The sequence below is a fragment of the Paracoccidioides brasiliensis genome (genome assembly GCF_000150735.1).
Source record: "Paracoccidioides brasiliensis Pb18 unplaced genomic scaffold supercont2.10, whole genome shotgun sequence".
In the NCBI taxonomy this organism is placed as follows: Eukaryota; Fungi; Ascomycota; class Eurotiomycetes; order Onygenales; family Ajellomycetaceae; genus Paracoccidioides; species Paracoccidioides brasiliensis.
In genome coordinates, this window is record NW_011371367.1 from 266,794 (window position 1) to 293,140 (window position 26,347).

The 26,347-nt window shown below is 46.5% G+C and overlaps 8 protein-coding genes across 8 annotated transcripts; 7 read left to right on the forward strand and 1 right to left on the reverse strand.

Moving 5' to 3' along the window:
- Nucleotides 1–1,275: 1,275 nt before the first annotated feature.
- On the forward strand, nucleotides 1,276–2,158 carry PADG_06984 (polyphosphatase DDP1; the record flags this gene model as incomplete). The annotated part of the gene is made up of 2 exons (XM_010764204.1): nucleotides 1,276–1,324; nucleotides 1,731–2,158. The coding sequence occupies 2 exons, from the start codon at nucleotides 1,276–1,278 to the stop codon at nucleotides 2,156–2,158; spliced, it is 477 nt and encodes a 158-aa protein (XP_010762506.1).
- A 1,935-nt stretch (nucleotides 2,159–4,093) lies between these two features.
- On the forward strand, nucleotides 4,094–5,308 carry PADG_06985 (DNA-directed RNA polymerase II core subunit RPB3; the record flags this gene model as incomplete). The annotated part of the gene is made up of 3 exons (XM_010764205.1): nucleotides 4,094–4,153; nucleotides 4,233–4,801; nucleotides 4,879–5,308. 3 exons carry the CDS (start codon nucleotides 4,094–4,096, stop codon nucleotides 5,306–5,308), a joined length of 1,059 nt encoding a protein of 352 aa, XP_010762507.1.
- A 2,007-nt stretch (nucleotides 5,309–7,315) lies between these two features.
- Nucleotides 7,316–8,245, reverse strand: PADG_06986 (uncharacterized protein; the record flags this gene model as incomplete). The annotated part of the gene is made up of 1 exon (XM_010764206.1): nucleotides 7,316–8,245. One exon carries the CDS (start codon nucleotides 8,243–8,245, stop codon nucleotides 7,316–7,318), a length of 930 nt encoding a protein of 309 aa, XP_010762508.1.
- Nucleotides 8,246–10,402: 2,157 nt separating this feature from the next.
- Nucleotides 10,403–11,545, forward strand: PADG_06987 (uncharacterized protein; the record flags this gene model as incomplete). Its single annotated transcript, XM_010764058.1, has 2 exons — nucleotides 10,403–10,505; nucleotides 11,262–11,545. 2 exons carry the CDS (start codon nucleotides 10,403–10,405, stop codon nucleotides 11,543–11,545), a joined length of 387 nt encoding a protein of 128 aa, XP_010762360.1.
- A 3,355-nt stretch (nucleotides 11,546–14,900) lies between these two features.
- PADG_06989 (uncharacterized protein) lies at nucleotides 14,901–15,402 on the forward strand (the record flags this gene model as incomplete). The annotated part of the gene is made up of 2 exons (XM_010764059.1): nucleotides 14,901–14,955; nucleotides 15,179–15,402. The coding sequence occupies 2 exons, from the start codon at nucleotides 14,901–14,903 to the stop codon at nucleotides 15,400–15,402; spliced, it is 279 nt and encodes a 92-aa protein (XP_010762361.1).
- Nucleotides 15,403–15,876: 474 nt separating this feature from the next.
- PADG_06990 (uncharacterized protein) lies at nucleotides 15,877–16,250 on the forward strand (the record flags this gene model as incomplete). Its single annotated transcript, XM_010764207.1, has 2 exons — nucleotides 15,877–16,010; nucleotides 16,091–16,250. 2 exons carry the CDS (start codon nucleotides 15,877–15,879, stop codon nucleotides 16,248–16,250), a joined length of 294 nt encoding a protein of 97 aa, XP_010762509.1.
- Nucleotides 16,251–22,354: 6,104 nt separating this feature from the next.
- PADG_06991 (uncharacterized protein) lies at nucleotides 22,355–24,299 on the forward strand (the record flags this gene model as incomplete). The annotated part of the gene is made up of 4 exons (XM_010764060.1): nucleotides 22,355–22,432; nucleotides 22,492–22,744; nucleotides 22,798–23,735; nucleotides 23,799–24,299. The coding sequence occupies 4 exons, from the start codon at nucleotides 22,355–22,357 to the stop codon at nucleotides 24,297–24,299; spliced, it is 1,770 nt and encodes a 589-aa protein (XP_010762362.1).
- Nucleotides 24,300–25,015: 716 nt separating this feature from the next.
- Nucleotides 25,016–26,017, forward strand: PADG_06992 (uncharacterized protein; the record flags this gene model as incomplete). The annotated part of the gene is made up of 3 exons (XM_010764208.1): nucleotides 25,016–25,321; nucleotides 25,456–25,881; nucleotides 25,985–26,017. The coding sequence occupies 3 exons, from the start codon at nucleotides 25,016–25,018 to the stop codon at nucleotides 26,015–26,017; spliced, it is 765 nt and encodes a 254-aa protein (XP_010762510.1).
- Between the last annotated feature and the right edge of the window lie 330 nt (nucleotides 26,018–26,347).

The window sequence follows — 26,347 nt, forward strand, 5'->3', positions numbered from 1 at the left end:
TCAAGTCGTCCGGGTTATCGTCTTCCCACAATACCATTTAGATTCTGGATGTACCTGGACAGCGCATCATGTCTATGCTCCTGGTAATTGGTAGGGGGTTGATGATGTTGCTCGAAGCTGTTCCCGGAACCAAACTGAGGGGATAAGAAAAAGATAAAAAATAATGCTCCGGTCTTAGCTTTGATTTAATTTTTTGCTATACTCCCCTCCGACCGATCCATCCACTCCTCCAATCCTCCCTTCACCTTGTCCTTCTTCCCGTCCTTTTTTTTTTTTTTATTTAACCCTTATTTTATTCTGCTCCCCCATCTACAATGTCTAGTTATATCCCCTCAGCTCCTATCAGGAATCGAACTCTTCATCCTCAGCCCCAGCCTCCGCGGGACTGAACAAGGGAGCCTATCTTGTCGTTCCGCCTTTTTAAGACTCGTTCACCTCTCCAAAAGATTCTCTATTATTTATTATTTGACTTTCACCTCTGTCTCCCGCTGTCCTGTTCCTTTTCCGCACCCCTCCCGTCGCAAATCTCTCCTTGTTCGCCCATTCTTATCCTATACAACCCCAACCGTTCAAGGACCATCTCCTCATTCTAGATAGCGGTGAGAGGCTTGAAGCTCTCAGCCACCCAATTCCCGTTTGCGAGAAAGCCAAAAATATCCAACCGAAATCAAAGTTTCGTTAAAACAGCGTGACGCCCCACAAATTGGGTTTCGAGTTGTTCTGTTCGAGATCGAGATCGGAATATACACACATAGCGTTTTTTTTTTTTTTTTTTTTTTTTTTTTTTTTTGCTACGGGTCGAAGTTTTTGGATGAATATCTGAAGAACGTCTCACGAACGGGCTTCTCCAGAAGTAGTTTGCGAATACACTCTCTTCTCTCGTATCTCTCTCTATATCCTTACCTACCAAACTCTTTGGCTGCTGCCCACCGATCTGGGTTTGGAGCAGCGAGAGAGTCGTGTCCTGCGGAAAATCGAAGGGCGGCAATTTGCTACGTTTGGTTATTGTTGCGTCGGTAGTTGTGTGCGGTGTGTGGTCTGCGAACAGACACAGAAAACCCAGCAGACAGACAGGCAGGCAGACAGACAGGCAGGCAGACAGGCAGGCAGGCAGGCAGGCAGGCAGGCAGGCAGACCGGAGATTAGGGGTCTTGGAGTGGCAAGGGAGGAAATTATTTACTATCCGGGCATTCCGCCTTCACACAAGCCCTCGACTGCATCCCAGAGAGAGAGAGAGAGAAAGACAGGAGGTTCCCCAAAGGCCCGAGTCGAGTGATGGCGCAGTCCCATACGATGGAGTCCCGCACGGGAAGGACGAACCAGCGTAAGTTGAATGTTTGATGCTGGCCCCTGGTTGATGCACGTGTTCTGATGCTGGCCGTCCCCTCGCTGGTCGCTGCTGACTATGACATCCCCCCTCCCTGCCCGTCCCCAAAACCTCACCCACAACAATCTTCACCCACAGCAGCAGCGCAAGCTCCATCAGCCACTACACCCTCACCTCTCCTGCTCACCTCACCCTACAACTCAGCTGGAACTCCCACTTGCCCTCCACTCACAGCCATACATACATCCCACATCCCCCCCCCCTCCCACTACCCCCCTTCTCCTCCCTTCCTGCTGGCCAACCCCTCAGTGACCCGAATCCTTCCCCCTTCCCCCCCTCTGTCAATATCCCCGTCCATTGGCTACCACGTATATCCCACTGACATCCTCCTTCCCACCTCCAGGTTACAGCCCAAACGGCGAACGACTCGTCGCCGGCGTTGTGCCCATGTCCCCGGACAAATCCAGAGTGTTACTAATCCAATCCGCCCGGCACGGTGGCTGGGTCCTGCCCAAGGGCGGCTGGGAACTGGACGAAGTGTCCGCCCAGCAAGCCGCCTGCCGTGAAGCCTGGGAGGAAGCAGGCGTCGTCTGCGCCGTTCTCCGTGACCTGGGCAAGATTGCAGATATGCGCACCCCGGCTCAAGTCTCGCAGAAGGCTCCCAGGATCCTGTATCAGTTCTTTGAGGTCCGCGTCGATCGCGAGGAGGCGCAGTGGCCTGAAATGCACAAGCGGAAACGCCAGTGGGTTACATACGCGCAGGCTGCGGCGGCGTTGGCATCTCGACCTGAGTTGCTCGACGCGTTGAATCGCAGCTCTGTCAAGCGGTAGTTCGAGTCCAGCCCCTTACTTAACAGCCGCTTTTTCAAGGCTTCCTCGGCATTGACCTTGGGAATCGTATCTATCTATATATATCTATATATAATCTCTCTCTCTCTCTTTTTTTTTTTTTTTTTTTTTTTTTTTTTTTTTTTAGGTCTTGGCTATTTTCCCGATTATCCTTTCCAGCACGCTCTGCATCTCTGGGTTCGGTCTTGAGGAAACTAGGTCGATAATTTTTAACGGCCCCCCGCTCATCGCTCTCACAATCACACATTCTTGGCGAACGGCACGCACGAAGAGACTCACTTAATGGAAGGACTCTATTTAATTGAAGGAACCCATGGCCGTGGGCAGTACTGATGATGATACCTCGATGAATCTAATCCCTAATTCTTTCCCTTTCGTACTCCTCTGACCCCTCCACATTTTCAAGGAAGACAGCTTGCCGCAAATGTGTTCCTGGAACATGAGGGAATATTCTTAACCTCCAGCAATCCAACCCTTACCAGGGATAACATTTTGGAACGCACAAGACATATTTTGAATCTATCGTCTTCCATCCTACAAAAAGTCACCTACTTCCCTTTGTTTTCCTTTACCACTATCTACAGTCCATCGTTTCTCCCCTCTCTCTTCTATTTACTTCTCCTCTTGCGAGCGTCCAGGAATATTATTTTCTTCGGTCGGTGGGGTGGCTCATATAGATATTTCGGGGGATATAACGCTAGAAACACATTCGTTAATCGTGGAAAGTTCCCTGAGGCTCATGGCCTGATGACACGGAAGACGTTACAGGAAAATTTGTGATATGCTTCGCCTTGCAATCATTCTTGTTTCAGATCAAATGGCCCTCACATTGTCTCCTTACGTGTCTATCCTTTCTATTCCCCGCCCTCCTCCTTTCACATTCACTTTTTGGCTAGCTAATCATCCCATGCCTCTTATTGATCCCCGGAGGTCTCGGAAACTTCGATTTGGTCTTACCTGTTTGGTGCTAGAATTGGATTGGTGCCTCTTCCTTCTTTTAATCTCCTATTTAACATCCTTTTAGACATTTTCTTTATATTAACCCCCCCCCCCCCCCCTTTTTTTTTTTTTTTGAGATGATATGACGGACTTGGGTGCCTCTCTTGTGTCAATCTCCCAGTTTACTTAACCCCATTCCCTTCCTTTCATATTATCTTCTCTACTGCTCCTTACTTTCTGGCTGCATTTTGGCTTATGATAGACCGTGGGCGGAGAAGTGTTTTATGAACAGCGGTACAACGAGCAAAGGAGATGCTTGTGCTTTTATTGTGCTTGGAGCTTGCATGCGCTTTTTATATCTAGGGATACGTATTCATTCGAGAACAGCTGGATCTAGAAGATGGAAACTGCCTTTTTATTCCCCTTGCCATTTTAATCAAGTAAAAACAGAAACTCAACTGGTGGCATATGCGACAATTATTGATTATTCAATTTTTCTATGATTGTTGGTTGCATTCTCCGGAGGGCCAGCCTGCATTTTCATAATTTCCTTGTTATTTTGGGATTTGGGGCCCAAATAGCTGGAATATTAGTTATTAGAGGAACGGAACAGAATAACTAGTTAATGATAAACTCATTGATACTCCTTTGTTGATAGTGAGTTGTGGCATTTCTGGAGTTTGGAAATGAATGCCTCGGCATCCGGAGAATCAATTCACCGAAGTCACAATGCACTAGTCCCAATCGGGAATTCTCGATGATGGGCGATTCAACTGAAGTAAATGTCTGTATCTATATATTTGTTGCAAACAGCATCAGAGTTCTCCACTACCACTCTACGGCTTCTCACCACCAGTTGATTCTCAACTGTCCAGGTACTTCTACCAGTGAAGCCTATTCTATGACAAGGCAATAGGAAGATCTCAAGGGCTGCAAAACTAGGAAGAAAAGCCAGCCTTCGTGCGGCCCCCCAACACCATGGACTACCATGATGAAATGGACATTGAGCCCCAAGGGCCTCAAGTCACAGTTAGAGAGGTATATATCCCGCTCTTGAGAAAAATATAACTAAATAACAGAATCCCAGTGCTAACTCTCTAAAAAAAAACACAAACAGGCAGAACCCAACCGCGTCGATTTCCGCCTCAGCTCCGTTGACCTCGCCTTCGCCAACTCCCTCCGCCGCACCATGCTCGCCGAAATCCCCACCGTCGCCATCGACGTGGTCGAAATCGAATCCAACACCTCTGTCCTCCCAGACGAATTCGTCGCCCACCGTCTAGGCCTAATACCCCTGAATTCCAAAAACTGCGACGCGGACATGGATTACTCGCGCGACTGTGATTGCGAGGGAGGGTGTGCGCGGTGCGTCGTCATGTTATCGCTGAACGTGCGCTGCACTGGGGAGGACGTTATGAAAGTGTATGCACGTGACTTGATTATTGTGGGTGATAGGGCGAACGAGTGGGTGGGAAGTCCGGTTATTACGGATGCGGAGGGGAAGGGGCCGGTTATTTGTAAGTTGAGCAGGGGCCAGGAACTTAAGATGACGTGCATTGCGAAGAAGGGCATTGCGAAGGAGCATTCGAAGTGGGCGCCGACGGCGGCGGTGGGATTTGAGTATGATCCGCATAATAATTTGAAGCATGTTGATTATTGGTATGAGGAGGATCCCGCTAAGGAGTGGTATGGTTTATTCCCAATTTTTGTTTCATTCAGTTTCCTATTTTCCAGAATCCCTAGTTTAACGTCTACATATACAGGCCCATATCCCCAAACGCAGAATGGGAAACGGCAGCCCAACCTGACATGCCCTTCGACTACGACGTGCAACCCTCAACTTTCTACATCGACGTTGAAAGCATCGGCAATCTCGAACCCGACGCCATCGTCCAGCAGGGTATCATGGTCCTTCAACGCAAGCTGGCAGAGATCATCTCCGCCCTGACAGGAGCGGGCGATACGGATCGCAATGGCACAAATATGAACATGAACGGCGTCGATGAGGATGGCGCGCGCAGTCCTGATGCATATGAGCCACCTGAAGGGATGGATGGTGGCTACACGGCCTATGCGGCTAATGGTGTTGGTGGCGCTGGTGCAGCAGCTGGAGGAGGTAGTGTATGGGGTGGTGCTGGGGGTACGACACCTTATGGGGCTACGCCTTATGGGCAAGGGTTTGGAGGGTTTTAGAAGATGGCGGTTTGTTCTTTCCAGGAAAAGGCTTCCTGCTGGGTGTCGCGGGATTTATAGGCCTGTGGTTGGTGGATGTTGGGGTGGATGGGAGAAGAGCATAATGCAAGGTATGTACATGTACATGTATGTACGTGTACACGACCTATTGCATAGTTGGGGTGGTATTCCTCAATTGTGTCAGATTCTGGACTATTTTCGACTTATCTTCCTACCAACGTGGTATGGGTATCCCTGGTCTCGCTATCCTGGGCACCAGTGCCATGGCGTTGGCACTCTCTAGGAGTAAGAGGAATGATTTATGAACGAAGGTATGAGAACCATAAACGGAGGCTGAAAGGGAAAAGGGAAGATACGAAACCTCTGCGTCCACCAACGTTTGTCTATTACAGTCCCACCCTCTCACACACGTGAGCAAGTTTACGTGAAAAGATTGACGACAGCGAAAACGAAAGCTGGAGAAGGATTTAAGATTCAGAAAGGCCCCTTCAGGAACCCCAAATGGCATTCCTTTTACAGACACATCTATCGCAGGCATACCTTAGGGGAATCACTTGCTTGACCCGAGATACTTTCGACGAACAGCCCCATTCATAGCTCTGAACCGATCTACCCTCTCCGCCTTCCTCTGCTTCTCGCATGATCATACAATACCCTGCCGACTATCAGTGCAGCGAATTCGGCCAACAAACACTCCAAACCGAAAAGCCCCCTCTGACGTCATCTTCATTCCACGAGCCCGCAGACTGAAGTTTTCGTTTCCGACTATGATTTTTTCTTCCCTGTTTCCCTTTCTTCTTCTTGGCTGGTGTTCCTTTTATCGTGTTGGCATTTCCTAAAGGGAAGTGTTTCACTTCATTCATTCATTAATTCATCTTTTTTTTTATGTGTACTTGGACTGCGTTGAACTAAAACGGGATGGATTGGTACTGGGCATCGGTGTTCTGTTGGTTTGTTTTCTAAAATTTTAACTTGCACCCTCTTTTCCATGAATGGTGATCTCTGTTTTCTCGACTCCTGTCCTTTTCCTTTTGGCCTTTTATGCTTTTCAAACGTTGCAGCTCTCTTCGCCTTTTTTTTTTTGGGGGGGGGGGGGGGGGGGGGGGCCAAGTAGGGCCGTGAGACGGGGCGGGTTGAAGACTGGGATATATGTAGTGGGCGGCAGGGTATAGATTTGATGAGATTGGGTTTGATGTGTATCATAAAAATTAATATATGACTATCAACAGATTATTCTTGATACTAATTTTTGAAAACTCAGCCCTCCAAAACGAGTAGAGGAATCGTAGGCGCAAAAGAAAGAGCGTGGTAGGGACGAGGATGAAGCTAAAGAAACGGAACTGGAGATCTCAGATATTCAATATAAACGAGAATATTACTTATCAAATTAAGTTTTAAGTGGAAATAAGGGACAGATAATGGTAATATTATTGTAGCATCTATCTTGAGCCTCATCTAGCTAATTGAACTTGGGATACGATTTAAGAATGGGTGGAGAATGAGCAACAGGTGAAGAGTAAGCTATACAGTTGTGTATTTCATCAACAAGATCCTGTTGAGAAAAACAAGCTAAAAGAGTTCCCTTCCCAAAAAACTGTATATAATGAATGGAAATAGACAAGGGCTTGAGAGATTATCGCCTGTAGCGGGAGGGAGGGATGGATCCAACTCTGCAGCAGCCACCGCTCGTTATAACGTCGGTATCCCAATGAATGCCACTACATATACAGAGACATAACTCGATAATCGCTTTTTAAAAGAAATATTTATAAAGAGGAAAGGAAAATATCAGAACCAAAGGCAGAGGGTGAGTATGATGAAATAATAAGGATAGAAACTCGAACGCTGATCATATGCCAAAACCACTAACACCGGCGGCCAAAAGAAGTGGGGGAATTATGATATCTCCTAAACAATCTTCTGCTCCCTGAGAGAAAATATGAGGACAAAATATGCCCTTGTACAAAACCAAAAAAAAAAAAAAGCGGAAGACGTAAAAAGGTGACATCACTCCATAAGCTCAACGGGCGGACGAGCAGTGTGCACTATAACGCGATTCGCGCTCCCCGCCTCGATAGTAGGACTGGCATCCATTTCGAAATCAGAGACCTCGGTCCCGACCGACGTATCCTCCACCATAACCGCAGGCAGATGCGGGCTTCCACCATGGTACTCCGGATCGTATATAACAGTACTACCGCTGCGCTGCCTCCCCTCTCTACTACCCGCAGACATTTGCCACGTACCCGAACGCGGCGTTTCTTGTTCAGTTCCGAAAATATGCCCATCCGACGATGGCGACATGGGTGTATCGGGATCCTGACACGCACCGGCCGCCTCAGCCACACTGCTGCTAGACCGGTCCGCCCGGATCGAACCCAACCTGCCCAGCGCCTCTGCCAGATCAGCAGCGTGCACTTCTTTATTGGGGGGTTCTTCGTTTCGCATCATCCAGCCATGAGGCGGGCTTGGTGGCGGGCTGATGAAGAATTGCTTTTGGAACTTGGGCGCTTCGAGGAGGTTTCGTTTCCGGCCTGACTCTGCGTCTTCCACTGGGGTGTTTTCGCCAAAGTAGACTCTGGCACGTACACTTTTGCCAAGGATGGCTTCGCCATCTAGTACCTGGCGGATTCTTACGGCCGCATCGATGGAGGTGAAGGAGCAGACTATTCGACGGAGGGAAGGGAGTGGGGAGAAAGAGTTTAGTGGGGTTATCCGGGATATTTGGGCCTTTATGGCGTCGAGGGAGGAGGGTTGAAAGAGGGAGAGGTCATGAAGGTCGGTTATTAGGAGGGTATTTGAGGGGGGGGATGGTTGAGGGGGGGGAGGGAGGTTCGAGAGGTCAAGATAGAGGGGTTTTCGTCCGTGGCGGGAGGGGTTGTTTGCGGCCGAGGAGGGGGGAGAGGAAGCGGTTGTCGTTGAGGACAGCGGCAACATCGTTACTTTTTTTGACACAATGCGCAAGTTCCGGGTTAGAAGGATAGAGCAGCTTTCGCAGGAGAGAAGGTATTGTTCAATAAAGTAAATATCAAGAGTCCCTCCCGCTGCGGGTATTTTAATCCTGATAACAGAGGGTAGGATAAGGCTGAGAAGCGCCGCAAGTTGGTTTGACAATACGGTCCAGAGACGGGACCACGTAAGAGACTTGGAATCGCAAAGAGACAGTCCTCGACGACTACCTACTCCAGTCCAGAGGACAACTTCGGGGGCTGCAGTGAATGTTGCGAAGTGTGGACGTAGTTGGTGGTTGAGAAGTAGCTCTAAGTTGTTTAAACTGATAAATATATCTGTTCGACAGAAAGCCTCCGCTTACCCAATCAGCGACTCCCAAAACCAGCCTCAGGGCGCAGCAGTGGACTTTACAAACGACTCATGGAACCGCCAAAAACCCATCGCCAAAACCTACCACCAACAACACCGGTGGAAACGGCTCCAGGAAACCCCGTTGCTGAGCCCCAAAGAGGCGAGGGCTTATTAACAAGATAATGGTTCACCTTTACGCGGATGTTTTGACCGCTTCCCGGCCCCACTGCCGCTGACCTTTGACGCAGTGCTATTGGGAGCTAACTACCGCCGCAGTACGTCGCCCTGAAACGCAGCCTTGTATTCACTCCACGTCTAATCTTGTCCTTCTCACGACTGCGTAATCATTGTTGGTTTGGCGCAGCACTGGTCTGAGACCTCTTTCGGCCTAATGGGTATTATCAGTTACTCTCGTCTCAGCAACTAACTTCAGGTCGAATATCTGTTGACCATGAGCGTGTCTGGGTCCTCGGTGAAAACTCCGCCCCAGAGATGGAGTAGTTTAACTGGTAGCAAAATTAATTTATTCGCCACCCACACAGTAAGTGCTAACATTATCCTTTCATCTCCACTTTGCTTCTGTCCAAGGCTGGATCCAATTAGACTGCAGTTCTCCAGGTGAAGCATGATTTGAATTAGGCCTTCCGAAAAGCCTATAACGTCTTAAACGCCCTCCTTGCTTTTTTCATCGGTTATAGCTAACTTACCGTTACGATTTAAGGACGTTTTATTATTCTTCTTGAGGGGGACCAGCAAAGTATATGGCAGAAAGAGGGTTGTTTCATGTTGATCCGCCCCACCCAAGCTCCACCCACACTTTGGCAAAAGGTTTTTATTTTCAATTTTTTTTTTTTTTTTCTGTGATGGAGAATTCTAAGCTCTCCATGGGTTGGCTGCTTTGCTGCGTCACGGTTGGTAGAACAATTCATGGGACATGTCCGTGCTTTTTGTCTCTTGAAAAGGATGAGGACTCGACTGCCCTAACCCCATCAAATTATTCCAAAGTCGAAGCAAATAGAGGAGCTTGAACGCCATTGCGGATTGCATTTTCACGACGTCTCACGCAATGATCGAATGGTATTTCCGCGTTACTTGTCTTCCATTTACTTTTTTGAGGAGCAAGAGGCATATCTCCCTCAGTATATCTACGTCCCTATTTATGTCGGCCGGCCAACTCCGTTTCTCCCGGTTTTGACAACGGTTTCCCTGTCGTTGTACGGCATCGCACACTCTCTATTGAGAATCTCCTGAGAACCCTGGCTTGTATTTGTGTTTCCCAAAGCTCCTTTGCGGAAATGGTTACACGGTTCCAAAGAGAGTCGCACAAAGGCTTCGCTACAAAAAGACCAACAGAATCCGCCTTGGTCAAGCTGTTTCTCTCATGCACCTTACTCGTTCTCCATTGAAGCTTCCGGACAGATTGAAAAGTGTTCTGACGCTCGTTTTCTTATCCGGAAATTTTCTCTTTCCCGAAACCTCAATATCGGTTTCTTCACCATTTCATCTCTACAATGATCAAGGGGGAGGGTTTAGATTCCCCAAGATGTTCCCGCTTAGAGGATACCTACAGAAAGTGGCCCTGTTTCAACTCTCCCTTATCCCCGTGGGAGATAAACTGTCACATCCATGGATATTTTCGCTCTTCGTGTATGGCAAGATTTAAGAATGTGTGCAACACCAGCATGTCTAAATGTATAGCACGGCCAGATATATTGTCACTAATGGCCTGCGAAATGCGAATTCCCGCAAAATGCAAGAGGGTGGAAGGCCAATGTAGTTCGACGATGCAAGATGCAGCCCTTGTCATTAAAGCTTGATTTGGCTACACAGAGAATCACCTTTCTCTTCCCACATAAATTGCCGTTTCGACGCCAACCTCCGTGGTTTCCCATAGGTGAGAAGAGCTATAGTTCTCCCAGTTCGCTACTCTACTTCTATTTCCTTTCGAGTCCTACCACCGCTACTTGAAACTTTTTCCAGCTTTTATTTGTTTTCCCTTTGATCTCCCAACCCTGTTATACCAATGGGATATATCTTCAAAATGAGGCTTCGGCTCCCTATCAATGGTGCAATCTGTCCACTCCATCCTCTTTCTTATGGCAAATAATATCCCCTAGATATATACTTTCCGAGCGCGAGGAATAAAAAGTTGCCTGTCCGTACAAAACGGACCATCACCGCCGCGGTCATCCTCCTGCTTTTGGTTTGCTATCTCCAGGGCCCGTATAACGTCTTAAATATAATATATCGGTCCATAAATTCCTGTTCGAGACATCCCCGGACATGAAGATAAACACATTCATCATTACCTACTTCTCCCATCTATCAGTCACTCACGGATATCATCTAGTTATATCTCAGCCCTCCGTTTGGAACAGTGAACCAAATGAAGCTATATAAATGAACTCTCCAAGAAAATAAAAGAAGAATCCCGGGCCATAGATACACCCAACAAGTATAATATCCTTGTCTCCCTGCATAACCTACCAAGTCAGGACCAAAGAAAATCCGAATCGATCAGTATCTTACTTAACTCCACACCCCCCCAACCCCGAACTCCCTCAGGAAGGAAAAAAGAGAAGGAGAAAGGAGAAAAGGGGAAAGCAACCATGTGCAACAAAGCCTACTTCGTGCACAACTGCGGTCACAGAAGCTGGGGGCCCCTCCAGCGCTGTGGAAACAGATACGTCTGCCCCCCTGAAAACACCATCTACTACCCCATTGAAGTCGACAACCCCTGCCGCTTCTGTCGGCCTCGCCGCCGCAATGCTTCGTCTTCCACTCCTTGTGCTGCAGCACCTTCTTCTGCGGCTGCCAATAAGACCGGTTGATGCCGTCGATGTTGAGGATCGTGTCGTCGAGAGTCAAGTTGCAGGATTGATCCTGGATTGTGCTGGGGAAGTGTCTGGGAAATTGTTTACTGGTGGCTATTGATGGAGGAGGAGAGGATGAAAGGGCAAGGATTGGGGTATTTTCGACTGTAGTGTGACGTCCTGTGACACAACGGTGATCGTGAGGACATAGGGGTTGTTTCTTATGTTTTCGCTTCTGTGTTTTCTTGCCTTTGGGTAAAGGGGCGGGTGTCTTGACTCTTCTCTCGTTTGGACGAAAGAAGTGCGTGGCCTAGCGATTGATTGACTTCATTGCCGATAATGAATGAGCGTTTCTGCTTTTGGCCCGGTTTGTCTGTGATTTCCCCGTTCCATTCTCTCTCTCCTCTCCTCTCCTCTCCTCTCCTCTCCTCTTTTATCTCTTTAGCTTTCTTTTTGAGATTATCCACGTCTAAGTCGAGAACATGTGCTGCCCTCGGTGTGGCTCGCGGATACTCCCCCCTTCGGTAGAAGAATCACATATATAAGAAAAGTCCCACCCCATATCATGTATTCTTTGGCATTGTTTTAAATTGCTTTTTTCTTCTGTGACGTCTGTGCTTTCCCCCCGTTATTCGAGAATAATATATATTAAGGCCAGTTACACTCCTAGTTATTTACGCTCGTTATTTGTCCCATCCAGAAGAAATATACCAAATTCAATTAGCGTTTCTGCTCAGATTCTGAAATAAATTTCAGATCAAACTTCACATATGAAACTTTCACCTATGGAGGATGTATTTCTGTAGTGCTGCTATCTATCTGCATTCATCTTCAATATCAAATCTTCATTCAAACATCAGCAAATTTTCAGTGATGACTGTGTTCTGCTCACTGTCTACGTTTCATCTTTAAAAGCTAGAAACATATATATCCCTTTTTTCCCAATTATGTCTCTATTTTGGTGCTTCTATTATTCCCACCATCTATCAATAAAGGTCAAAATAACCCATTTGATTTGTGCGAGAATGCCGCTACATGACTCCATCTCTTGAGACAGAAACTTATCTGCCGCGATCAGTTGAGAGAGAAAATAAAGATGGTGTAAGTATGAAAAGCCCCTGAAATAATAGCAACGCTTTCCTATGATGATGCTAAATAAGACCGATACTTCGATCATCTAGCAATGAGCTGTTTAAGGGCTCTGATTTTCATCCCTCTATCAAAATCTCTCATCTCTCATTGGTTTCAATAAGGAGCTAAAGCCATACCTTGACGGGCCGTGTGATGCTCTAAAAAAAAAGAAGGGCACACTGATGTGAAACTTCTCTAACCAACTAGTTATCTATCTATGTGACGGTGAACTGCAATACGAAGTTCTGCGACACAGGGAAGAGTTTAGATGCAGGTAAAACAATAGCAATTCCCCGTGGCAAGGGGGGAACGAACACCTTAGTAGAGATCAAACAGTCAGTAACTATTCATTTAGCATGGTATCTAACAGTAGAGGAGGCTGGGAGCTTGAATGAAGAGTATATAAAGAAAATCCTGATTATGGATTTTATTAGGGAGCCCTAGAGGTTTAAAGGCTGGGAATGATCTGTTTCTGGGACAAGCTTCTCTGAGAAATGGTATTGCACTTCATCAATCGCACATTGTCCCTTTGCCTATCAACCTATGAGGTCAGCAATAACTATTGATCAAGGGCCATATTTCATATCAACGGACGTTCAGCTAGACGGCACTGCATCTCCATACCACCCGTAAAACAAATCACCGAAATATTACTCCCGGTTACCCCTTCTGTGACGCCAGGCAGTCAACGATTCAAAAGAAGCATTGGAGATAGGAAAGGTCACAATCCCAAGAAGTTCCCATGCTCTTCTCCCCGCGTTTCAATCTTAGTTTCGGGCACAAGAGCTAGAGATATCTGCAGCAACTACCGGCAGAACCATGGCGATGCATTGGAGAGAATTTATACATTTGGATACTCTCGATTGGGATTATTGTACCTGTACTGGTCAGGCTCTGGATTTATATTTGTGGCATGTGTATACATATGTGTGTGTATGTATGTATGTATGTATGTATGTATGTATGTATGTAGTGAAAGGTTGCATTTCAGAGAGGAAAGGTTAGGAAAAAGCCATGCCATGATGAAAAGGCTCCATCCATTATCTCGCAGCAAACTGAAGAGAAAAGCTTTCCTTGAGAGAAGGGGAATGGAAAAATAGGTAGTTCAGTGCATTTTGCCCATTTTATTCTTCTTCCTTTGCTTTTGAGAAGCTGAGGGGTAGTTAGTTAATATGTGACGGCTGCCAATAGTACACACACATATCATGCGCGGCAATCGACGTTGAATATTTCCCCTGCTTAGCTTTGAGATGAGTTTTGTCTAGAACTTTCGTTAATATTATGAAACACAATGAGGACTCAGTACGTTCCACGTAATGACTCCGAAGGATCTGGACCCTATCGTGATTCATTATTTACCAAGTCAGTCAATTATACAGTTCGCCGGTAACTAACTAACAACGTGAGGGGAAAAGGAATGCGGGGGAACTCAGGGCGAACTGTGATCCCGCTTTAGGCCAGATAAAGAGCTAAGTTTATCAAATATGTTCAAATTCCTGGGACTCTATATTTACATCGGTGGCAATGGCCCCCTCGTCTTCACCAGCAGTTGGTTGGTGGATTGTGGTGGTAGACACTTTTACTAGGCAACTGAAGTCTGTTTTTGAAACATGTAAGCTTCAAGCACTTTGGCTTTCACTAACTTCAACTAAGTTCTTTAACCAGAAGTGCCCAGGCAGTTGAACGCTGCTGGCAGCTCCGAAGTGTTGTTGTCTTAGGGCCGCTTGCACCCCAGAGGCTTCTCAGCCTAACTCGCCCTAATCAACTTGACTCTCAAACCGGCCAGCCTCCAAGGATGATGATGGCAGCCACATGGAACAGATGCACAGGAACAATGACAGGTTGGACGTGGCCTTTTCTCATGATCCTGTCGCCTTTTATTTTCTTTCTTCGTGCGAGCGTTTGAACGCAGCCGGGACCGGGCATTGTTCACAGCTTTACGATCCCAGCAAAATTGGATGTATCCTCACAGATGCTACCCCTGAATTAGCCGTCAGCTTATCCATGATGCAGCAGCAGCAGGGTCAAAGGTACGCGTGTCATCCTGGTTTGCATGGGATGGACTTGGACACTTGAAGATGTTCATTGGCAGACAATGCACTGCCAAGCAGCCCATATCCCTGGCAGCCAGTGCGCTTAACTAACTGCTTGCACAACCCCCTTGACATCGAAGTCAGAAAAAGGGACCGAGAAGAGTCGATAACGAGAGAGTAACTCTTGGCTACGTCATGGCTTTTCGAATCACCTAGCAGGCTGTTTGCTTGGGCTTGCATGTAATAAGACCCGAGACGATATCAGACTTACCCGGGTTTTGTTCCAGGAGTGTTTCAGCATCAACAGCATCCATGGGATATCCCGGAGAAGGGTGCGTGCTGCTAATCGAGCGACTGGAAAATGGCTGTATAAGCACCCTTCAATGCTTTAAATAATGAGCTTCGATGGCGGAATCAAGGTTGTGGACAACAGCTTGCATCTGTGCTACAACTTTCCCAGATGCACCAAAGTCTCAATTTCAATCATCCCCTCCTATCTGCAAATACCCCAAGCAGAATCAGAGCTCCCATACGCGGCCCCTAACAAATGCCGAAAAGTGGGGTGCTGCAGGCTTGAAATCCCGAACTAGTCCAACAAAATCAAATGCACAGAGTGCACCGTCGCAGTCTCTGCAACTACGAAACTACAGTAAACACCCTTCCAGAAGCTCCCCTTGGCGGATTTTTGTTCTTGGGGATCAAAGTATCAAAAACGTCTGAAATTCAAAGATGCATCAATGGATCCTTTATGGCCGTAGGGGCTGTTGTTCCGGTTGACCGTCAGGCCCTGAAATTCCATGATGCAGCAGATTAGTTACTGCTGATTGCTGCTCTATACTCGACTTCTATTCCTCCTTCGAGAAACAGAAAGTCTGATAACTTGTCGCTGAGCCCGAACAGAACTGTTCTCGTGATCATTGCAAGTCCGCATCACTTGAGAGAACTTATTTGTAGCTGTCTTTTTGAAAACTCTGGGTTTATATAGAGTGGTCTACGTCAGAGTTGGACAGCAAGACGCTTCCAAGTAGTTAGTCAATTTGGCCCTTTGGCTGGAAAATGTATGGGTTTGTTGTCAACGGATCTTCTTTCATGACGAGCTGGTGTTCCAGAAAGCGATAACTATATAACTATTTCCACCAGGTGAGTCTTACTTAAGCGAAGGCTAGGGGCCAAGTCGGCTTTCTAGTTTCTTTCTTCAAACCGCGGAGTTCAACACGGCGCGCTCCTTGCGAGATCATCTGTGGTGTGCATGTCCACATTACGGAGCATTTTTCAATGCATATGATCTATGTCCCAGCTTTCTACGGATATAAACAAATTTTTGCGAAATCTTGCTGTCGGGCAGAGTTCTTATCTGTTTGCAAACCGCAATGTCGGTCCTTCACCTTCCGCGGATTACATGGTGATATCCATGCTTATCAAGTTAGCCAATAACGAGGTGGAAAAGTCGTCTTGTAACATTTTATTTTCCGGGAAGCTGACCCCCCTTCGTTTAAATTTAGCAGAAGTCAGGCCGACTGGAACAAGCCACAGAAATATCAACAATCAGACAATTGTGACGAGCCTGCAGCACCTAATGAGAGGAGCTCCAGCTCCAGCCCAAGCCATCAAGTCGCAGGTTTAAAGGAGAAAGTTGCTAAACAGGGAGGAAAGGCGGCGTAGGCGGCGGCGGAAACATCCGGTCTAGGAAGCAGGAAACGTATTATTACGGGAAAGAGAATATCACCCGGAGCGGCAGCGCAAATGGGAAGAGGCAAGCCGTAAGAAATCCCACTTTCAGGCTTCGGCGCGCCCTCTGCTGCTGAGCTGCAGCTAGTCGGGTTAGCAGGAAAAGGGAGAGAAAGTGCCGTACCTTCATACACATGCATGCCGTTTAGAGATATGTGTGTTTCACTCTGTGCTCCGCGACGGTGGATGAGAATTTAAAGCGTGCTGATCGAGAGCATTCATTACTCATTTTCTGCTAGCCATCAACAAATGATAATGGCAATAGCAATCGTTGGACATGTTGGGTTATCAAGGTTAAGAAAGAATCCAACTCGCCAGTCAGCTGCCGAAGATAATAACACTCTTTAGCCGGCTAATGACTTGGACCAAAAATCCAATTATCCAGGTGGTTGCACAGAGTCTACTCGGTCTTAGATACAAACGGTGGCCAGCTGCTTACTGGATACTGCTACTGCCTTCGGATGTAAGACAGTGGAAACGCCATACCTTACTTTGACTAGCTGAATTATTTTGAAGCGTTATTAGCCGGATAAAAGGTTGTCAAAATGTAAGTGACATATCAATCCTCCAAAGAACCAGCCAACTAACATAACTGGCGTGGCACCAAACTGCAAATACATATGCATCTGAGCGTCGCCAATGTCCCACGCAGGGCCGATCATCCTACAGCTGCCGGGGTTGGGGTTTTCGGTCTCGATTATTAGTTAGAGGGGGGTTCTTAAAATAGCCAATCAGCACTTCTTGATGGCCGCGCCTGACCTGAGTGGCGCTGTACGAGACTCGGGAATCTCGCTCGAAAGCTTAATGAAATTCCCCGGCGCCTTTTAAATCTGCAGTAGCCGGGACTCACTTATGCTGGCATGATCACATACATGCATGTGTCACACAGTCAGCCTTTCGTTCAGAAATGACATGTATTAATGTACTGGTAATCGAGCATCACAGTACCATGGGGATGCCCCTACTACCACAAGAGACTCGTTCAGACGTGGGATCATTCAATAAAAGTCCCACCACAGCACAATCCAGAGTTGAAAAAGGATAACAAACGCTGGCTCGTTCCAGTAAAATTGAGGAGTTCAATGGATAACGCGATGACGTCATCGGAAAACAAGGAAGAACCAGAGGTATTGCGCCGCCGAGTCCCGGGGGTGTTCAGGGGTTCTGTTGCAACAAGTTTAGGTGCCCTCGCAAGGGTTCTCGGATAATTCCTCATTTTCAGTTGGATGGAATCACGGATTCGGAGACCAAGATCCTTCCAGTTTTTTAAATTTTGCTTTGGCTTCTGCGAATACGGTGGAGAATAAAACCTGATTATTGGTGTATTAGGTCCATATATCCCTACCGACATACGGAGGGGGTATCTATCTCCTTCCATCCCGAATACAGCTGTCGTTTGCTTGGTCGCCTGGATGTGTCCACGGCTAGTAACTCTGCTGTAGGACCACGTGGGGACTGGGTTCATCCATCCAGGTATGGGAGACAGATCAAGACGGTGTTGAGAAAGGCCCCTTACCAACACCAAAGAAAATACAACAACTAGTATTAAAATAGTAATAGAGAGGGGACAAGAGCCGAAAGATAAAGGCAAAATTTAGCTAGGAAGTTCTTGCTGGAAAGACTCCGAGCTTAGTGGCCACCTGTCCCATATCCACATCGTATCCGCGTGCAATTGCTGCTGCAAGATCTCCGTACAAGAACTAAATGCTGTCAATTGACGTTTCATGAATGAGATGCAATAGCGAAGCATCTCGAGAGCCTGTGTTCAAGGTTATCACTGTTAGCTTATCCCTGCCAAATGCATCCGCGATCCATCTCCTTACTAGAAGGCCAGCACAGATGTTATGAAATTGGAAGGATTCGTTAAGTCAAAGAGTCTGATGTAATTATTGAATATATTTTGTCTTGAACATTGAAGAGTGATACCACACGCAATTCCTCAGCATATCAAAACGATCTTTCCGACTCTCTGGTGGCCATTAGGAAGCTTCAAAGTAGAATTAATTTCAGGATAACTGGCATGATCCATTTCTTTGCTACAGAAGCAGGCATTGCCAACAGCAAAGAACCACAGCCAATGCCAAACGGATGAGACCTGCATTGTTTATTTGGCTTTTGGAGCTGTGCTGTCTGAGTCTAACCTAGAGAGAGATCCAGCCTAGTCAGGCTAGGTTGAGTTTGGATGAGCAAATATAAACCTCTGGTGTATGTACTTGGTCGGGCTTTGGAAGACCACTCATCGTTGTGTTAGAAATTGGAGTTATCATGGATGCCTCAACCGCCGAGTTAGCCCTGTAACAAGATGATCATATTCAGTAGCAAATAGTTGCGTATCTCAAACAGCAGAACTATACAAGCTATTTGAAATCATAATAGCGGCAGAAGGAATTTTTCTTAACATTTGGCAAGATGTTTTCATTGTTCGAATTCATGTTCCCTGGTCCGATAAAGATCACAAAATAGAGAACTCAGTTCATCCAGGAGGAAATTGTATTTAGCCAAATATTAAGAAGGAACCAAAGGTGTTATCTATTAAGAAGACTGCAGCAATCTCCCGGCATGTTATACTCAACACCTCGAAAGCTGTGTGTGTGAGTGTGTGTGTGTGTGTGTGCCAGGCCCAGCGCTGTAGGTAAGGAAACATGTCGCGCATGAGGGACACCGAAAGTGTGACAATAAGGGAAAATGGCCGTCATAGCAAAGTTTCGATGTCTGAAGTTCACGGGGAAAATATTGAGCAGTAATCTGAATGTGCTCACCTAAGATGCAAACGAGTGAATAGTGAATTCTTGATGTTGTAAGACCGTTTTCAGTATAGGTTGCCAGTTGCTAACGTATTTCCGTCATGATCATCACCATGCCATCTCCCATGGGCAGAAAGAGAGGTTGAAATAGCAAATTACCACCAGCCGAATTCTTCAACAGGCTGTCAATTCGGCGTCTCCTATATCTGTGTAGGAGAAGCTAATACAGGGCAGAGAAGACTTTGATGCCGGTACGTAGACGTCCACAGCGACAACCGTCGACAGCACGGAATAAGAAGGGAAAAAATGTAAATGATAAGAATAAAATATTGCCGGATCAAATGTTACAATCACGTATTCATCGCAACATTTTCTTGTCAGGTTTTGGGTTTACTCTCTCCTTTGTCCAATGAGGCGAGCTGCACTGATCAAGGATTGAAAGGTTCTAGTCCAGGGGCAACCTGTTAACTAGCGGCTTAGCTCCACGGAACCATTTTAGAAGAGAGCTGCTCCGAAAGATAAGCGTTTCGCAACCCCATTTTCTCCTTTCTTCCCCGCTTTTCGTCGTTTGGACTACCTTATTGACAGCAAGTTTTGCTGCAAATGCCACCCTCCCTTGTGGCAAAATCTCCGAAATGGGCTGTGCGAAACGGGGGAGAACCTGAGATAAGAGTCCGAAAGGGTAAGAAAAGCCCCTACGCCGAACCCTCCATAGACCAGGCAGCAGCTAGACACGGATTCGGCGACTCTCCAGCTAGGTAGTTTTTGGCTTTGTGGGATGCGGTCTTTCTCGTCTCAGCTTGGGGGGGAACATAACAGGAAGAATGGGATGATTTGGAAGTACTCGTACGGAGTATGTTGGTCGTTATTTGCGATGAAGGGAAAAGATGTGGTTCCGATTATCGGTCTCCCTGAAAGCAGGCCTCGTTACCCCATCGCACAGCATTATGATAGGACCAATCCCATTTCACTCCATTCCTGGTGTTCATCTGAATCATCGGAATGGGGAGTTGATCTGGGTATTAGGCTGAAGTCGAATTGGTAGGCTAAAAAGCACCCGCCGATTGGCAGATCGTCGACATCTAGTTGAGTTGCCTCTAGATAATAGAGATATGGCACATCATGGAGATTTGATGAATATTAATTGTGACCCATTTCCGTCAAATAACGTTGCCCGCAACTGGAGTCCTTGGAATGTCGAGGCGTATCAGACTCGAAAGAGAATTTGCAAGCCGATAGGACGTTAATTTCCTGCCTGGTGGAATAATCCACCGAGCAAAAAGCAGCGGCTACGGATGATGGAAATCACAGGCAGAGCAGTTATCCCCACACTGCAGTGCAATCTCGACGCCACTAGACCTATTGAAAACAGCAGAGCTTCCAAAAATTAGTCCAAACCTTCAATAGTTGGGAATTGAGAGGGTAGAGCTCATCTCGTGCAGCTCTCTTGGTCTGTTAACTTGTGAGAAGGCTGATGGCTGGAGAGTAAACGAGAGGCCGTGAGATGAAGTCAGCCATAGAAATGGATTCCTATCGCAAACATGGACTTGATCATCAGTGTGTCCGACACCGGTTCGAAGGGTTTAGCGTCATCTCTGAATAATGCCGAAGGAAAGTTCGGCCCTAAAATGCCATAAAAAGATCCACTGCTGCAATGCCGTGTACACAGGAAGTTTCGATAACACCCTGACCTGACTCTGCGACACTTCTCGCAACATTGACGGTACGAGGTGATCATATGTGTACAAGTATTTACTTCAAATGATTCGAATTACCTTAAAGATACCAGCTGAAGAACGCTCAAAGCAAGTTCTGCTTGGCGTCTTTTGAAGAAGATATTTTTCATGAATTTTGTTGAGAACCCGTCAGAAGAGCTAGAGTTGTGCCAGCGGTCAGACTCAGCTTCGGCCTGGGTAACAAGAACCCATGGCTGAATTCTCGAAGATCTCTAGTGAATGAACTCCTCCTTAAACAGTCGAGGGCACTTTCAATTGTAGTTTTGTCGTCAGGCTTTGGTCATCCTAGTAATTCTCCGCCGTCAGGAATATACCTGCTCCGCGATCTTTGCCGCGCTACCTGTCTAGGGGTTGAGGACCTTGAGAGCATTGGATTCGGGCGACTAACGTAAGTTACAGACCAACTAGCGCCTCCGACCGGAAAGACAGTATTTCCAAACCTCACGGAGCGGATATGCTGCTATGAGTTAACTGAACAAGCTTTCCAGTCGATCAAACGTGGAGAGCGCCAGTGTACGTTCTCAAACTGCTCAGTGGACACGGCCCACTGAGAATCGCTATAATTTTCATTACTCAGCAATGCTAAGAAGTGCTGTAGGTATGTATTGAACTGAAAAAGATACAACATCTTGGCTGCCCAAAAACAACTGAGGTCAAGGAGGAAGGACTGTAAAAACCAGTTTCCTTAGTGGCATACAAAAAGTCGACCTCCTTCGACTCAGGACATCAATGCCAAATCCAATGGAGATGGAGACTTGTTTAAAATCCCAATAGAGGGAAAGGACCCATTTGGGGAGAAAGATTTTGAGTAATCATTGAAGTCAGAAGCGAAGTTTGAACCCGAGCAAACTGCATCCTGTGTTTAGTTTGATAGCTATTATTGTTAATTGATGGTTTCAAACTTATCAGTTGATGCTCTGCCATGCGTTCCAAGATAACTCGCCTTGGCTGGTTTTAGTTGCGGGGAGACCAAGTTCAACATAGGATTGGTGTTTTGGATATGCACTTGGATTATAGCACTCTGCCTTCCGCCTTGCAATTATTCGCGATTTTTCGGTCGTTTTTCGGAAGCCAAAAATTATAAAAAGAACAAGGGGTTGCTGACTGGCTTCAATTATTTGTGGCTGAAAGCTAGACTTCGACCCCACAATTTGAAGTACACCCTAATTTGTGGTGGACATGGACGTCGTTTCAAGGGCTGCGGTATTCACGTCAAAGCCTCAGATCCCTACTAGTACGTTGTCTCGACTTCCCCAGCGTCGATATCTCCAAGGTTGCCAATAATGATGATGGGAGACTGAGATGATCACAAAAGGCTACTTCCAGAGACTCCTCCCAGTGACGAGACTAGGGATTAAGGTTTGAGGTTTCGATAAGACCAGCACTGTCCCTCGTTGAAAAGGAATGGCTGACCTTGGAGTTGACATTTACCCTCTGTAGGACTGGACACCGAGGCTTCCAAAAGTAGAAGAGCAACATTTATTCTTGATCGAACCTTGACATTCACAAATCCAAGCAAGCGACCTGCTATTGCTCTAGCTGAGCAAAGTAAAGAATGATGCATGCAGTTGAACAGAAAGTCCACGAATTTGCTGCACATGTTGGCTTGAATATTCCGAGAAACGCTTCCCCTACAGTGAGTTGCCAAAGCATACAATTCCGAAATCTCTGCTGAGGAGGTACTGACTCAAGCAGCTGCCAAACGTAAAAGCTCAATGTAGCTTGAACATCGGCGTATCAGGAATGCAATCATCTACCGAGCGCTTCAGATATCAGCTGTGGCCTAGTCTGAAAAAGACAGCAGCAGCGGAGGGACGACGCACACCCGATCTGAGTGACTTGAAAAAGAACCCATTCAAGGAGGGTGGAACACTCCACCGGCGCCGTAAGATCAGTGTCCCAGAGCTTGGGCTCATGACAACCGTTCAGGAAACGTTCGTGGATTCACGTAAGTCTGGGATAGTACTTCAATCCTGTTTTCTGTCACTAAGTATCGAATAGCCACGATACCTGGTAAATTTCCTAGCCATGAGCGGTCAAATAGTGCTCCAGGAACATCTTGGGGTCGGGGCACCTTTGGAAATTCTGCTCTAGATCCTGTCGGAGAGCCACCAAGTGCCTCTAAAGAATCGTTTGGAAAAGTAATTGGCCGATCTGCTTTAGATGATTGCGGACATAAGTCAGGTAAAAGGACTTCCTCGCTCTTGCTCCCCAATGCACTAGATGCATATCCTTTGGCAGTAGATGTGATAGAAACATCAAAGGCCAGCTCGCCTATAAAAAGTTTAGAACAAAACACATCTAAAGAGGAAGAGCCACCTGCAGTGCCCCCGAAATCTCCTCGACTTGGTCTTCGGATCCCACCAACGGAGCCAATGACCAATTATTCCAATTCCAGCCCAAGCTCCTTTGATACCACATTGGCAATGGCAACAAATTGTGCTCCAGCAGATAATTCTTATGCAAGTGGCTTCATATCTCCATTAAAAACGAAGAAATCCGGAACGAACCTGGCTTCACTTGAATCGGCACACCCTTCCACCACACAGATTTTACCAGGAACGGGCAGACAGTCATCGCTTCATACGAGGAACAGGAGTGCTGGGGTATGCCAAACATATCAGAACACGAACATGCCTGCACCGATACTACACAGGAAATATTCGATGCCATTGAGACAGCAACAAAACTTCTCTCCAGACTCAATGAGTTGGGGCCAACCCCCAAGGAATGAGTCCCCAATCGACAGTCCCCAGGCTCAACACGTCAAAAAGGAACCAATAGAAGATGGATGTCTCATCCTTCCAGCAGGTATCCCCGCACACACAGCGCCGAAATTGCTTTCCCAATACGAAATTGAAAGATTGAGAATCCAAGCACGGGAACAAGCGACACGATTTGAGGTGCTGAAGTACTCAGAAGTCAGATCGCTTTCCAGGGTACGTTCATAAATTTCTGCGTGCTGTCCCTGTCTAGTTGTCAAGCGACTAAAATTGCCAAAGGAATTGCGAGCGCTCGATAAAAGATGCAATTATCTCCGGGAAACTCATATATCTTTGCGGTCAGGGCGACACAGCCTACACAAACGCATGATCTCATACCTAAAGTCACCCCGAGTATCCAAATTTACAAGGGAGGGAATCTTAAAGCAAGAAGAGGCTCTCTCCGAACTTGATCAATCCATCGACGAATGGGTCTTTAAGTTGGATCAAGCTGAAAATAGAAGGAACCGTGTTCGCCAGAAGTTACTTGAACATATAGCTGGTGCGCTGTTACTCCGAAACTCATATTCTGAAGACGATATTTTGGGCGACGATCAGACACCACCTCGAAGTCCCAGCAAGATGGATTCTCCGCCAAGCAGTAGATGCAGGGACGTAGAGTCGATCAAGGTATACGCAGATGCCGAGCTGCGTACCTTGTTTGCCAACATTGAAAAGGAGATGGAGAGGATGGCAAACTCCGATACGTCGACTTCACTCACGACCGAAGTGGGTGCTTAAGTAGCTCGCCCTTCCGATAAAACATTTATCAACTTTGTGGTCTTCAACGCTTTTCTAACAGTCATCCGACTTTTGATGGTCCTCCCCAATTTTGGACATTCCTTTTTACATCTTCTCTTTTCCCATTCTTTTAAAGTAGCTTGGTGAACACGAAGGGACTTTTCCTTCGCTCATAACACGCACCTAATACGGTTTTGGCCGTAGCGCAGGTGCTAGAACAGGAGGCAAGAATACTTGGCGGCAATAAGCTTCGAACTTTTTGGCGTTTGCTCATGCTTTCATTTTTTTCACTGTTTCATACGTTTTGTTGGTTATTGTTGTATATATCTGTCGATTCCGTACATAAGTCGAAGCAGATTTATGATGTGATGAATAATGGGAGGATGATGCGACGTCAACGAAATTGAATGAATTGACTTTTCCCCATAACACGTCTCCTTGAACATAAAATTCTGATCCCTCTAATTGTAACGTATGAAACCAGTGATGAAGAGTTTGGATACTGGACTGGAGATTGTAAAATCTCTTATGTTGGTTTGATGTGGGTTGGAATTAGCTCTCTTCGGAAAAACGTTAACCCGCCGGCCATGAAATTTAGAATTCCATCACAAACTTCAGATTTCTCCAGATATCAAATATTTGACCTAAATCTCTCCATATAGTTTGACATTATTATTCCCCATTCTTCTAAAGAGCATATTCCATATCTCTCCAATATGATTTCAAGAGCTGTGCTACGACAACACCTGGTGGCGAGGTCTGCCCTTTCAATTCGCTCTATGTCAAGTGCTACTCTGCCTGCAAGAAGATCTTCACACTTACAACCCTTTTCTCAATCAATAAAGCCATTTCCTCCCCGATTATGCCAGAGACATTCATCTACCCATACCGAAGAGGACAGCTCCAAGGAAGAAGAAGCTGCTACGCCTGAGGAGAATGGGAAAGAAGAAAAGCCCGTGGAATCGGAAGACCCTGTTCAGAAAGAGCTTGAAGTTATGAAAAAAGAAATTGTCGATCTCAAGGTATGGCCCTGGGTTTCCTTGTACATATTCTGTATTTTCATTTTTGATATTGTCCATGTATTCTCGAAACTTCTCTCGTAGAAGTTGTTTTCATGCAATCTACAAGCCTAACCCGTTCAAATCTACACCTACAGGATAAATATCTCCGATCCGTGGCCGATTTCCGCAATCTCCAAGAACGCACACGGAGAGAAGTAGAGGCTGCCCGGAATTTTGCCATTCAGCGATTCGCAACGGACCTCCTCGATTCCATTGACAATCTTGACCGTGCCCTTTCTGCCGTCCCCACTGAGAAAATCACTGGCGAGGCATTGAAGGAGAACAAGGACTTGGCCGATTTAGTATCTGGTCTTAGAATGACAGAGCGTGTATTATTCAGCACCTTGAATAAGCATGGATTGGAGAGATTCGATCCTTCAGAGCTGGTAGAGGGCAAACCCCAAAAGTTTGATCCGAAACTGCACGAAGCGACGTTCATGGTTGCGGCGGAGGGAAAGGAGGACGGTGACGTGCTTCACGCTCAATCCAAAGGATTCACCCTTAATGGCCGTACACTAAGGGTAAGTTCTTTATGCCTCTTTATTTCGCATGTCTACGAGTTTCTCCTGCATTTTACCCAGATATGGAGTTAAACTGACACGGTACTTCTCCGTTAAAATACAGGCTGCAAAAGTTGGAGTTGTGAAAAACTCATAGGCATCCGTATTCCATATGAGAATCAAAAAATGCCACGCACAAGGTATTCCCATCTGCGCTATATTCCTCAACTCTCCATCCCCTGCAATCACAATAACAACATAGACGTCTCGAGCGCCAATCTCTTTTCCTCTCCACACCTCCCCTGTATAGTTGCGGACGATCGAGTTCCATCTGATTTGTCCGTTACTTTAACTTATTTATCTGTATGATATTCACCAGCATGAATTCTACACAGCCAAGGAAAAATCAATGTATGAGAACGGGCAGAAAAACATGGGAACGGCGTTTTTTCCTATCTTGATCATTGATCTTCCTTTTTCTAAAAAC